Source organism: Uranotaenia lowii, chromosome 2 (assembly GCF_029784155.1).
Source record: "Uranotaenia lowii strain MFRU-FL chromosome 2, ASM2978415v1, whole genome shotgun sequence".
In the NCBI taxonomy this organism is placed as follows: Eukaryota; Metazoa; Arthropoda; class Insecta; order Diptera; family Culicidae; genus Uranotaenia; species Uranotaenia lowii.
In genome coordinates, this window is record NC_073692.1 from 351,128,535 (window position 1) to 351,142,612 (window position 14,078).

The 14,078-nt window shown below is 36.8% G+C and overlaps 1 protein-coding gene across 32 annotated transcripts in view; it reads left to right on the plus strand.

The window, feature by feature from the left end:
- The window catches only part of LOC129741722 (sodium channel protein para), a 344,044-nt gene extending 330,272 nt beyond the window's left edge, over positions 1 to 13,772 (plus strand). For all 32 annotated transcript variants that reach the window (XM_055733497.1, XM_055733471.1, XM_055733484.1 and 29 more), the window contains 3 exons: positions 5,845 to 6,115; positions 6,186 to 6,490; positions 6,559 to 13,772. In XM_055733497.1, coding sequence (XP_055589472.1) covers positions 5,845 to 6,115; positions 6,186 to 6,490; positions 6,559 to 7,569 — 1,587 coding nt within the window. In that variant the 3' untranslated portion in view covers positions 7,570 to 13,772. The remainder of the gene's footprint in view (positions 1 to 5,844; positions 6,116 to 6,185; positions 6,491 to 6,558) is intronic.
- The last annotated feature ends 306 nt before the right edge of the window (positions 13,773 to 14,078 follow it).

The window sequence follows — 14,078 nt, forward strand, 5'->3', positions numbered from 1 at the left end:
CATATGACGAAAACACCAATGTCATATACAAAATAAAATGTAAAGGAACATGGAAAAATAATGATGAGAATCAAGAGGAAGACACTCAAGAAGAAAATGGTGAAAAATGCAAGGCATGCTATATAGGTCTCACAAGCGTGAAACTAAAACAACGAATGTCACAACACCGCTGCCAAACTAACGAACTAAAACGCTTGTGGGACCTAGGATACATAAAAACGGATTACCCAATAGCAAAACTTCGACAACAAACTGCACTCTTGGACCACGAGATAGCTATGAACCACCTGTTCGACATTGACGGAGTTCGGATCATCGACAGGGGAGACAACCAAGGAAAATTACGAATGCTGGAAAGCTGCCACATTAAAACAACAAAAAATGCCATAAACATTAAAAAAGACACTGAAAACATCCACCCTACATATTCTAACATTTTCAAAACTATACAATCAATAAACGAAGATCCAAAACACAGAAAACAAAATAAAAAAACACCACCCAAAACAAAACACACAACAAGCTGACATTTAACAACAACAAAACAAAAAGTGAAAAGTGAAGACTGTGCATATTCTGATGCTGAGGAAAAACTATCCCAAAAACACCAGACAAACGGATTTTATCCATGAAAAACTATTCACAGTAAGTTAAACACAACACCTTTGTTATAACAAAACACGATTTAATTCGGAAACATTTAAAAACAGATTAAAAGACAGCTTCAAAACGACCAGCCGAGTCGACCTCAACAAGAAAACGAAACTTTTTAGGTAAATTTCTCATATTTGTAATCGGTAAAATACTTTATAAAAATACATTTTCAGTCCCTGAAGAAGATCCAAAACGGATTGAAACGTTGGATTTATAAAAACAAAAATCGTTTTTGCTTAAAAAAGACTGCAAGCCGGAATTCCCATAGGAAAAAACAATATATTCAGTCGATCCCCATACACAAAACATATGGGTGTTCCTAATGTTAACACATGAGGAAAAATGTATCCGCGTACCCAATATTACTCTATTTGTTCCTGATTTTTCATATGGGTCTATTTTTTTAATTCTTTAATGAGAAAAATCTCAAAACTCACGTTTTTGGAATATGAATAGATAAATAGGACTAGTTAAATCCTACACAATATTCCTTCACCGTAGTTTTGAAGAAAGTAGTGGATGTTGAGCTTATTAAAATTCAAACTTTTACTTTTCCAATGGATACATTTATTATATTTCAAAAAGAAGGAAATTCATTGTATTGGATACAAATAAGATACAGTCAAACAGAGCATCATGCAACAGCATGGTTAGATGCAACATTTGTATACCATAACATCTATTTAACTTTTATTTTAGTATAATAAAATTAACATTTTATGATTACAAAACGATGATGCCATAGTTTCTCACATTGTGAGATATTTTTTTTTTAAATCTTTCATTCTCATAGGGAATTTGAAAAATCGAAATTTTTACATTTTTTTATGCCGTAAAATACTTTACACAGTATGACGAATTGGTTTAAAAATATCACCTATAAACTTTATATTGATTTCATTATCCTTTATCAACACTGTTGGTGTATAAATACTTTTCGGACAATCATTTAATTTTTTGAATAAATATTTTCAAAATTCAGTTACCAGTCTGCGCTAAAATGCATCGACATGCAAATCAATGATTCAAAGTTTAAATATTACTAGCTGACCCGGTAAACTTCGTTTTACCTTCTAAAGTATAAATCGTAATAAATGTTTAATTTCATCTACACGTCCTTAACTGCATTGTGCTCGCCAATAGATTCTTATGGAAATCGTAACAAATAAAGTTTAATTTGTATTGGGACCCCCTATCATCAAAAGTGAGATCCTTGAAACTATTATACAAACCATCTCTGACCCAAAAAACCCTCGGATACCAAATTTCACTTCATTCCGACCGACCATTCATACGTGATGTTATTACAAAGAAAACGCCTCCATTTTTATATATAAGATGTGAAGAGATAATTTTGTATGGGGACCCCCCTTTCATAAAAAGTGAGATTCTTGAAAGTATTATACAAACCATCTCTGACCCAAAAAACCCTCGGATACCAAATTTCACTTCATTCCGACCGACCATTCATACGTGATGTTATCACAAAGAAAACGCCTCCATTTTTATATATAAGATTTCCATGTGCTGGAATATGGTTTTAATTTTTTTATAGTAGCTTTAATCCTTTACTGTATACAGCACCCTTATGCTTTCTTTTAAAAAAAAAATCCTTGACCGAAAAAATAAGTATCAAATTTAATTTAATAGGTGTTTTTTAAGAAATTTGCTAACAATTCCATTCAATTTGAACATACTTTGAAACAATCCGGATTTCACGAAAAATCCTGTGAGTTATAAAACTAATTTGTTTGTTAAATGAGAGTTCACATGATTCGTTACGATATATTTTTTTTTTACAATTGTGATAAGTGAAAAATATCGTCAAAAACAGTCAAAATCAAACGGTATGTTAACATTAGGGACACATGCCAAATTAGGAACACTTACCCTACTGCAATTCTTTCTGCAATAAAGACGAACACGAAGTTATTGTGACCCCGAAAATGTCATGACAGTTTTCTTATAATGTTTAAAATTAATCCAAAATTGTAGGTTAGTTTCAAATATCAAAGAAAAGTTAATCGATGGAGCCTTGAGTGTAAAATTGAACGTATTTTCGCTTGATGCCCTCCATCAAAGTCTTTACAGTGTCATCTGGTACCAGTTTCTCAGTTTATTTTCCATTTTTTTAACTTGTCCTTCTCGTCTTTGACTGTCTTCATGTTCTTCCGAAGTTCCGGCTTCATTATGGCTCAGTGCTGCTCCACCGGGCGCAGCTCCGGACAGTTTGGCGGGTTCATGTCCTTTGGAACAAAATGGACAGAAATGGCCTCATACCACAGCAGGACACTTTTAGAATAGTGGCATGATGCCAAATCCTGCTAAATTAGCGGAGCTTCGTCGTGCTGCTGCAAGAACAGCAAAAAGCACTCCTTGAGGCACTCAGATTTTTAGATTTCGCCATTTACTGTGCCCTTTGTCACGAAAGGCTCACTCCTCAGTCCGAAAGAGCAGATGGCCTGCCAAACGAGATATTTAGAGGCGAACTGCGACATTTTCTTCTTCTTAAATTTGTCGTCCACTTTTTATTAGAGATGTACCGAATATTCGGTCGGCCGAATATTCGGCGCCGAATACCGCTGAAAAACCGTTAAGCCGAATATTCGGCTCACCGAATAGTTGAGCTAAGTATTCGGCCGAATAGACCGAATAGGCCGAATATCTACTACAGACTTGTAAAATTTTCAAATGACTTTGGATAGTTTATAAAAGATTCAAAAGTAATTGGCCGGGATGTCCAGATATTGTTTAAAACTTTAAAAATTTTGCCCGATTATTTGTGAAATGAAATAAAAAAACTCAAATTTCTCTTTTAAAACTTTTAGATTTTGTGTTCAATATTGATTTTTCAAAAATTTCAAAATAAACATAAATTTTGCCCTTTTAAATTTTTTTTTATATCGTTATGAATGCCTTACCATGTGGATACGTGTGGTTGAAAGTATGGTGTGCTTAAAGTTAAAAATCATCTTTCTTTTCAACAACTATTTTAAAGATATCTTGCTCAAACTCGACCTTGACTAATTCAATATCAAAGAAGCAAATTAAAATAGCTTGGCACCTGTTTCTACATGTTTTGTTCCAGATTTCACAGGAACGCAATCTCTTTGGGGATAAATGCCCTAGTCATCTGATATCTTTTCAGTTATTGGTGACATTTTAAAAATAAGAAAGACCCCTACTTAAAAAATTGCATGTTGAATTGGTTGAAAATAATCGACTAAAATCATCAGGGACATTAAAATGGAAGAAATTGAAAACATAGGAATAATCGATAAAGTTTTTTTTATTGAAAACTCTATAGAATATTCGACCGAATATTTGGCCGAATATTCGTTGGGCCGAATAGTTGAAAAGTGCAATATTCAGTATTCGGCCGTTCGCCGAATACCACTATTCGGTACATCTCTACTTTTGATTAATGTTGAAATTTAATTAACAAGGAAGTTTATTTTAATTATAATAATATCAACGAATATATTTTTTTCCACGGAAGGGGTAGTAAAAAGCACACCGGGTCAGCTAGTATTCAATAAATGTAACATACATACATATTATTGACAATTCCACTTTCTTTCAATTTTGTTTTTCTAAAACCAATCGAGATTGTTTGTGATACTAACATCTATATTTGGGTGGCGATAGATGTATGGGAAAAATGTCATGATCGGATTTTGAAAACCGACCATATACATTTTGAAGATTGTTCCAAAAAAAATGACCAGATCAAAATTTCAGCTCAATCGGATTTGATTTTGGGGTGCTTCAAAGCGCTTAAAGTTTCGATTTTTTATGCTCAATTCTCAAAGACCAAAGGCAATCGGAAACCCCGAAATGTTAATTTTGTTGTCAAATGATTTAAACATGCTTAAAACATCGAAGTCTGAGATTATCTCGAAAAAAATGTTTTATCAAAATGCATTTAAAATTTCGAAAGCCCCCAAGGAGGGGACCGAAGGAATTTGAAATTTTAATTCTTATGCCAAATGACATAGAAATGCATGAAAGATCGTAATATGGTGATAGATCGAAAAATTAGCCAAAAATCGCCTTTCATGGGAAGTCGATTTTTGACTAGAAATTACACCACATTTCAACGATTATTGCCCTGCTAAGTCATGTGGCATCAAAATCAAAACTTGGATTTTACGATTTGCCAAATAAAAAAAAATGTAATCGAACATCAACTGCTCTGATTCGATGGGTTTAGCAAGTAAGTTGCACGAAATCAAAAAGCGCTTGTGTGCACGGAGGCGTACAATATGGCGGCCGTCAAAAAATTGATAATTTAAAATAATTATTATCGTCAATTGGGTAGTTAACTAAGTGTACGTTCTTCGTATTCCTTTATTTTTTTTTAACTTGAAGAAGGACAGTTTTAAAAGACATCGTAGAAGAAAGTAAATGAAAATCTTCCATCAATTTGAATTAAAACTGATTGAAGTTCAACAATCACTTAACTGGGCGGTAGATGGTGACTTGATAGTACTTCAGAGAGACGTAATGTCAAAAAAATGAAATTTTCTATTGAAACCATTTTTGACGGTCGCCAGAGAAAGAGAAGAGTTATTGTACATGGTTCGATAAAAGAAAACTATTTTTTATCGGAAAAACAATCATTTGAATCTATTTCAAAAGCATTTGCATTCTTCTACGTTGAACTTACTAACTTTCGCGACCGTCAAACCAGATTGAAAGAGTTTAAAACCACCCTACAGATCGTAGGAAAAAAAATACAATTTTTTATATTGGTACATAGCGGATTGAAGGTGCGGAGGGGATTGAAGGTGAATAAATTTTAAATCAAATCAAAATGTGAAATTTATTTTTAACAACAAGAATCAAACTTTCGAAAAGACTCTTAAAACAGAAATTTAGAATTTAGTATCAGAGTTCTAATCCGGAGTTACCTCACATAGAGATTTTAATTTATTGTGGAAGGTCAATTTAAATGTAATACATTTATGACTCCGTAGGAGTCGTCTGATAGATGTGAAATGTGTATTGGCAGAATCCGGAAGAATTTTTTCTGCATTTCGGAGACTCCCTTAAATTCCTTATTCCAAACCAATACAAGCCTAGAATTCAACTACAATAATGAATAGTTTTGAATCCAAGACCAAGCTGGATGTATGTAGGACTCACCGAATACACTAATCAACTTATCAATTCCATTCCTTCATCCAGTGGCGCCCCCAAGCAATAGTGTTCGAGATCTGTACCAACAAGAAGTTCGACATGATCATCATGTTGTTCATCGGCTTCAACATGTTGACGATGACCCTGGATCACTACAAGCAAACGGAAACGTTCAGCGCGGTGCTCGACTACCTGAACATGATCTTCATCTGCATCTTCAGTAGCGAATGTCTGATGAAGATTTTCGCCCTGCGGTACCATTACTTCATCGAACCGTGGAACCTGTTCGATTTCGTCGTCGTCATCCTGTCCATTTTAGGTGAGTTTTTTTTTCCTTTAGTAGGCTTTGGGTTATCCTGTTACTGATGTTTGTCAACAAATTTTCACAGGTTTGGTGCTCAGCGATCTCATCGAGAAGTACTTCGTTTCGCCCACACTGCTGAGAGTGGTGCGTGTGGCCAAGGTCGGTCGAGTGTTGCGTTTGGTTAAGGGTGCCAAGGGTATCCGGACACTACTGTTTGCCCTGGCTATGTCACTGCCGGCGCTGTTCAACATCTGTTTGCTACTGTTCTTGGTTATGTTCATCTTCGCCATTTTCGGCATGTCGTTCTTCATGCACGTGAAGGACAAGAGCGGCCTGGACGATGTGTACAACTTCAAAACGTTCGGGCAGAGTATGATATTGCTCTTTCAGGTGAGTTGAGGGGTTTGCTTTTGTGAGGAAATGGTGTTGTATTAATGGGGGAATCGTTTTCGTTTTAGATGTCCACATCGGCCGGTTGGGACGGAGTGCTGGATGGTATCATCAACGAAGAAGACTGCTTACCGCCAGACAACGACAAGGGTTACCCGGGTAATTGTGGGTCAGCGACCATCGGCATCACCTACCTGTTGGCATATCTTGTTATTAGTTTTTTGATCGTTATCAACATGTACATCGCTGTCATCCTCGAGAACTATTCGCAGGCTACGGAGGACGTGCAGGAGGGTCTGACGGATGATGACTACGATATGTACTACGAAATTTGGCAGCAGTTCGATCCGGACGGCACTCAGTATGTGCGGTACGATCAGTTGTCGGATTTCCTGGACGTGCTGGAACCGCCGCTGCAGATCCACAAACCTAACAAGTACAAAATTATCTCGATGGACATTCCCATCTGCCGAGGAGATATGATGTTCTGCGTAGATATTCTGGACGCCCTGACGAAGGACTTCTTTGCGCGGAAAGGAAACCCCATCGAGGAAACGGCCGAGTTGGGTGAGGTCCAGCAGAGGCCGGATGAGGTGGGCTACGAGCCGGTTTCCTCGACGCTCTGGCGTCAGCGGGAAGAGTACTGTGCACGGCTGATACAGCACACGTGGCGGAAGTACAAGGAAAGAGGAGGTGGAGGCGGAGGAGGAGGAGGTGCCGGAGGAAGCGAAGATAGCGGTCCCGGAGAGGACACTGACGCCGATGCCTGTGATAATGACGACGAACGGGGCGGAGGATCCGGAACCGGCGGAAGTGGAGCGGCCGGCACCGGTAGCATTGGAGGTGGCGGAGCAACGACTCCCGGCTCCGGCGGTGGAGGCGGAAGTAGTTCTCAGGCTAATTTAGGTATAGTAGATCACCATCTATCACCCAAGGAATCGCCCGATGGCAATAACGATCCTCAAGGCCGTCAAACGGCCGTCCTAGTAGAAAGTGATGGATTTGTAACTAAAAACGGTCACCGTGTCGTGATACACTCACGATCGCCAAGTATAACTTCACGATCGGCGGATGTCTGAGCCAGGCCTCGCCCCCCTCTCTCTGATTCAGATTCAGAAGCACGACAGAAATAATATTTAAGGGAATAAAAGAAGTACTCTTAAAACAAAACCAACAAAAATATTCAATAATGAAAGGGAAAGCCGACTGCCATATAATAAATTTAATTATTTAACAAAAGGAACAAAATCTTTAATCGCATAAGAACAAAAGATCCGGAGAAGGGAAGAAAGAAGAACAAAATCCCGATGACGTGGAAGGTCACGATGATCATCAGCTAGAACGCGTAAAATCTCATGGGAAGACCACCACCACCAAGAACAACAACAGCGAAACAACAGCGTACAGCCGCCATGAAGGGACCTGGAAAGATCAACATAGCTCAACTAAGAAAGAACAAGCAAAAACGAGAACTTGACTACCACCAGCAGCAGATTACGCAAACACACAATCACAAAGCTCTCAATCAACATCCGGAGCAACACGTGTAAGTGTGCGAGCGTACATCGATACTCACACGAAACGGAACGACGAACAACTCTTCAGCAAAAGGTTATGGAAAAGGCAACTTATTGTCCGTTTCAGTTGCCAGGAATCGTTTACTTTTCGGTTTACAGTCAACAAATACTTCCCCAACCGTTAAACCAAACCGAAATCAACCAAAACCTTGGTTCGTTTTCATCCGGACCACCATGGATTTTGTTGTGTTTTTATTTTTCGACAGAAACCATTTTACAAAAAAAAAATTACGATTCTGACCTTACGAACAAACGAAGCTCACAAAAACCAAACTTTACAAACACGATATTGCTGGGACCGTACGCGATCGGAGAAGAACTCTTAAAATCTCTTGATTCCAACCAGTAAAGTGTACACGAACGGAATCTCTAGTGTTTTCAAACTAATGAAAAATGTTACCGAGGTTCGAAAGCGTGCAATCGTTGAAAGCGAAATCGAAAAAACAACAAAATGGTAGTGAAAGTGAACGAACAATAATAAAACCATACAGCGAACAACACGACACGATTCAATAAGCAAAACACACGAGTGCATAGAAGAACAATTACAGTGTGATGTGAAGTAGTGAGTCGGACAAAATTACGAAAGCAAAACAAAGAACATTCATCAAAACCCAGTGTGATATGTAAAATAGCAAAACTAAACCGAAAATCCTAGGTAAACAAATGACACCGAAGCAAGACATTTTTCTAACGAACTGTGCAAATGTGTGATCAAGCAGAGGTCATTACTAGTGAGTTTAAAAACAAACTGAGAGAACAATCACTTAAAACCGAAACCAAAACCAAACCCAATGGATGCTGCGATTGAAGAAAAAAACAATCTAGTGAACAAGAATATTTGAATACGAAACACCTAGTAGGCGGTGAAAATCATATTTTAACCAACAAAACAAAAACCCAACAATATTTCTAGGTTCAGTTCTAACACCATGTGACAACAACCAACACACCTTCTAATCCGAAAACGTAAACGATGTTTGTGTTTCTCAGCGGACTCAGCACAGTTTATCAAGACGAAGAGAATACACCACACACGAAGTTTGTGTGTTTTGGAGAGATGAGAGCTAATTCTGCTCTCTTTCTCTCTTCAACAAAACATTCAAAAAGGTGAGCGGCAAAACGATAACAAAAACAACAACATCTGTGAGAAATGAAAGTGAAAACGGGAGAGTCTGAGCTACATCATCCAGACAAATAGAAGAAGAAGCAGGGAGAGAGCAATTAAGTGAGAGTATAATATAAAAGTCCATTCTCGGAAATACAATCAAACAAAGGCGAAAATGCGCTTTCCGGGTCGTCCACCTGAATCGGTTGAGTTTTAAGAAGAAGAAAAAGTAAACAGAAGAAACCAAAGCTGAAGTGATCTGAATTCTACCATTTAAATAGGTAAACGAGGCGAATTTTGGGGAATTTTCCAGAAATAAATAAAAGCTTCGCCGGACACACATACACATACAAAAAATGTGAATAAAGTGAGATTTATGCAAGAACAAAACAACAAAGAGATAAATATATTATATTGGCTGCAGCAAGATCATACAAGTCATCATGAGCATTTTTGTGTTTAGTTTTCGAAGGAGAAGTGCGGAGGAGTAAGGGAAACAAACTAAAAACTTGTAAAAACAACACACTCACACAAAAAGAATCAAACCTTCTAAGAAAACGGCATCGCTGCGATAATGTTAAGGCTTTTTATATTATTGATAAGAGACTAAAACATCGCACAGGTTTTGTTGAGACTATTGACGAGTAAAAAAAACAACAACCAGGAGGATTTATAAAGCGTCAACAACAGCAAGAAGCTTCTAAAATCATTATTAATATGTTTCTGCGTGCAATAAAGAAAGTACTGTAATTATTATATAATACATACTAATTTGTAAATCAAACGCGAGGGGTTGGGGCGAGCCTTTAATTATAAATAAAAAAAACACTAGTCAAGCTTTTCAAATATTATCATTAAAGAATAACATAATAAATTTAAAACAAAATAACAACTAACTGTAAGTAAGGTTAAGTAACAATTTTTGAACATTATCCCACGAAATGATGTTCGGTAAATCAAAAACAAAAACCAAAAAATAACAAAAAAGAAAGCATACAAAACGCGAATCTATTTTTTTAAAAAACAAATACCCACATTTTCACTTACTCAATAACTTAACAACAAAAAACAACCAAACAAAAAGCCCACACTCACACACATTACTACATATTCACGACAACAACAAAAACAAAATCAACAACCAGCAAAAAAAAAACGAACGAATTGAAATTTTTGTTTCTTTCCTATCATTAGGTACGTGTATTTTCTCGATCCAATTTAACAAACGACACAAAGAAAAACAAACACTTAAAAACCGATCATTTTTTCTGTGCGCCATTTTTTTCTGAACGAAAACACACCGAATTCGGATCGGATTGGTAACGTGCTCTCACTTTTCTGAGAGTGCAAAATCGAGGTCACTCACTCACCTACTCTGTTTATCGTTGGCTCTCAAACGTTTGTTTTGTTACTATCGCAAAAAGAAAAATCGCTTTTTTCGAGTATCGTCAAAACATTCTCGCTTTTCAGTAATCGCGTGTGCATTTCTCTTACATCGAAGAGCACTTTTAAAACGTCATTTTTGCATAAAAACATTCTCACATTCACTCAAAACGTTGCCCAAATTGGAAGAAAACAAAACAAATATAAACAAAAAAGCGTGAGTGTCGCTAAACGGAATGAGTGATTGAGTGACCTTGATTTTATAACTCACGGCGGAAGTAGTTGAGTGCGATCCGAATCGATCCAAACGGAAGTGTGAACTAAAAGTGTTAAAAACCAGAACAAATCAGCACTCATCTGCTTTAATGAAGGAAGCACCGGGGCGAATGCGTTTTGCACGCGGCAAAAAGCAAAAGTGTGCGCGTGCGTGAAGCAAACAAACCAAAAAAAAACTAGCAAAATAAAAGACGCAAACGCAAATAAGCAACAAAAAATAACAAACCAAACAAAAAAATCGCTTCTTTGTTAATATGGGAAAAAGACGATAAAAAAAGGCAAAAAAAACAAAACAAAAGCAACCAAAAAGAACACACTTACATTTTTAGCTATATACATATTGTAAATTATTAAAAGTAATTAAAAAAGAGAGAAAGTATGCAGAGAAGGTAAACAATAATTTAAATTTAAAAAAGAGAAAAACCAGAAGATAGAAACAAAGTAATTGAAACGAGAAAGTAAGAAGAAGCGCACGTAAGTAGAAAACGTTAGAGGGCGACCAGCTAGCCAGTCGGGAGAGTAGTAGTGTGAGAGTATTTTTTTAAAAACCAAAACAAAAAGAAACAATGTTTATCTACGACGCTACTGAGCAAATGTTACAACTCGAGAAGTCAGAAGTAGGAAGGAAACTATTTTTAATTGGTATATTTTTTATCAATTCTTGGAAGAACAAAATACAAAACAAATCAGCATATTTATTGCGATGCCATTGTGTGAGAATTAGCCAGCAGCAGCAAGCAGCATTCAAGATAGCGTTTAGCAGCCGAATTACAGGATAGCAAAGAATCGGAAGTTTAGTTTTTTCGAACTGGTAGCCGCCGTCAGGAATCCGGACAGGAGGATGGATGTTACATATGTACATTTCAGAAAAAAAAAACTACACATACACAAAAAGACACACACATACACACACACTCAAAGAACCAGAGGATGCTGACCGCATTTTAGGTTACGTTTTGTCATTCGAAATAACAGTAGTAGAGGAGCAAGTTTAATTCATTCTTGTAAAATGCTTATTGCCATAATAATTGGTGAACAAATGGAGAAAGCGACGTGCAGCAAAAAACAAAAAAAAGTAAACAAAAAAAAAAACAGAACCATACCAAAGATTTAACTATAAAGAGCGACTAGTTAGAAAACAAACCAAAAAGAAAAACAAAAACAAAAAAGAGATAGCGCAAGAAAAGAGTAGTAGTCAGAGCGAGTACGAAAGGAGGAAAAAAACACACACAGACATTTTATGCATCGTCGATAACAAATTGTTTCTTGCCATCAGAACGAACGAACACAGACGCGAAGAGAGAAAAAGGAATCGAAACGTCGTGAGAGAGATCGAACTAACCGCAAACTGTCACCGAGAACCTCGCTTGAAGTCATTGTCTAACAGAGAGAGAACGAGAGAGAGAAAAAAAATCAAACCCTGCTTAACAAAACACAACCGATGCCAACACACCACGACACACCATTGTTGTCTTGTTGCGAAACATCAACAAACAAACAAAAAACAATTGCCGCGCTAAGAACGCCATTCATTCGTCCATCTTTTTTGCACTAACACAGCAACCCACGCAAACCGCAACACTTATTACGAATAAAACGATGCGCAATGTTTACTAAATAGTAGTTGTTTGGAGCAAGCATTAGAGAGACACCCCTCGGAACTAACACACGGACTCACGCATACTAAATCAAACACTGAAGCATTCAAGCATGAAAGTTTAAAAAAGATATACATTTATAATAATAAAATGCAAGCAAAAGAGAGCGAGAGAGAGAAAAAAACATTAAAACGTAATAAAAAAAATGCTTCAAATAAAAGTAATAATAAATGTTAAAAGAAAAAAAATCGACGGGAGTGCCAATCCCCTTTGTCCACAAAGAAACAACAATTTCAGTGCCTTTTTTCAAGAGTGTATGAAAGAAAAAAAAAACAACCGTTTAAGAAAATTTAAGCATAACAAATATAGGAAGCAGTAAATTTAATTTGCGAGTGTATTAAAAGCAAAGCAAACAAAAAAGAAGTATTATAACACGTAAGCAAAAAGCGCGCAGTCCCAAACGATATTGTATAAATAAGCGAATAAATCTCCACAATCAAGAACCCATGCAGCAAAAGGAACCGAGATCGAGAGAAGCGCTCGGAAATGCGATCATCTCAAAGCTTTAACCACCAATAGAAGTCATCATTCCAGATACTGGACGAAAATAGAAAAATATCACCAACAGTGGCGCAGAGAGAACCGAGAGAGTTTCAAAGTTGGCGCCCGAATGCGGACCACGCTCTCTCCCAGAGGAACTCATTTAGAAGATGGAATCAAAACGCCCACTTAAACCCAATTTTAGAAGGAGCTCATCGCATCAACTCTTAACGACTAACGCTAACGCTTGGCTTATATCCTCATTCGTTTGTTATGGTTAAGCTTAGCTTGGTAGATTACATACAGACAGATACACAAGCAAGTAACAACAGTGCATCCCGAATCGAATGTTTTTCGTCCCCTTTAATGCTTCAATCGCTATTGAGAAAAAAAACCAAAAACAAACCCCCGTAGAAAGCTAAAGCATTCGAATAAAAAATCTCGAGAATCACAAAATAGTTTAACAATAATGATAAATTTAATAACACTAAGCGCCTGCTGCATCGTAGAGAAAGAACGAGAGCGAAGGAGATAAATAAGATGGGAGAAAAAAAAACAAAAATCATGCTGTCCACAATAGTTGTTTGATGAACTTTGACTCTAGAGAGCGTGTACAAAGCGTAAGTAGCAGAAGCAGAGTAGTCGATCGAGCGAAGAAGAAGAAAAAATACACTCATACACACAAGCTCATAACGCAACAACAATCCAGAAATATAGAAAAACAAACAAAGCCAAAGCACCACTCCCTACCAAAGTAAGAGAGAACGAGAGCGAGAGTAAACCGACAAAGGAAAAAAAAACAAATCAAAGTAACCACAGAAAGTGGAAAAAACAACAAAACAAGCACCAGTTGACTTCAAGCGAGGTTCGTACGTCCATTTTTTTCTTCTTAGAAGATGCAGAAGATTGACAACTATTTAGAAAACGATGCAAATACATAAAAAAAAACCAAGAACAGTCCATCAAAAATAGTAAACATTGAAAAAATCTACCAGGATAACCTAAAGTTCAGATTTTTGTATTTTCAAATCAAGGGCGAAGATGAAAAAAAAATACATTTGAAAAAAATCTTCCGAACAAAATTTGCGAGAACTGAGTTCTAAATT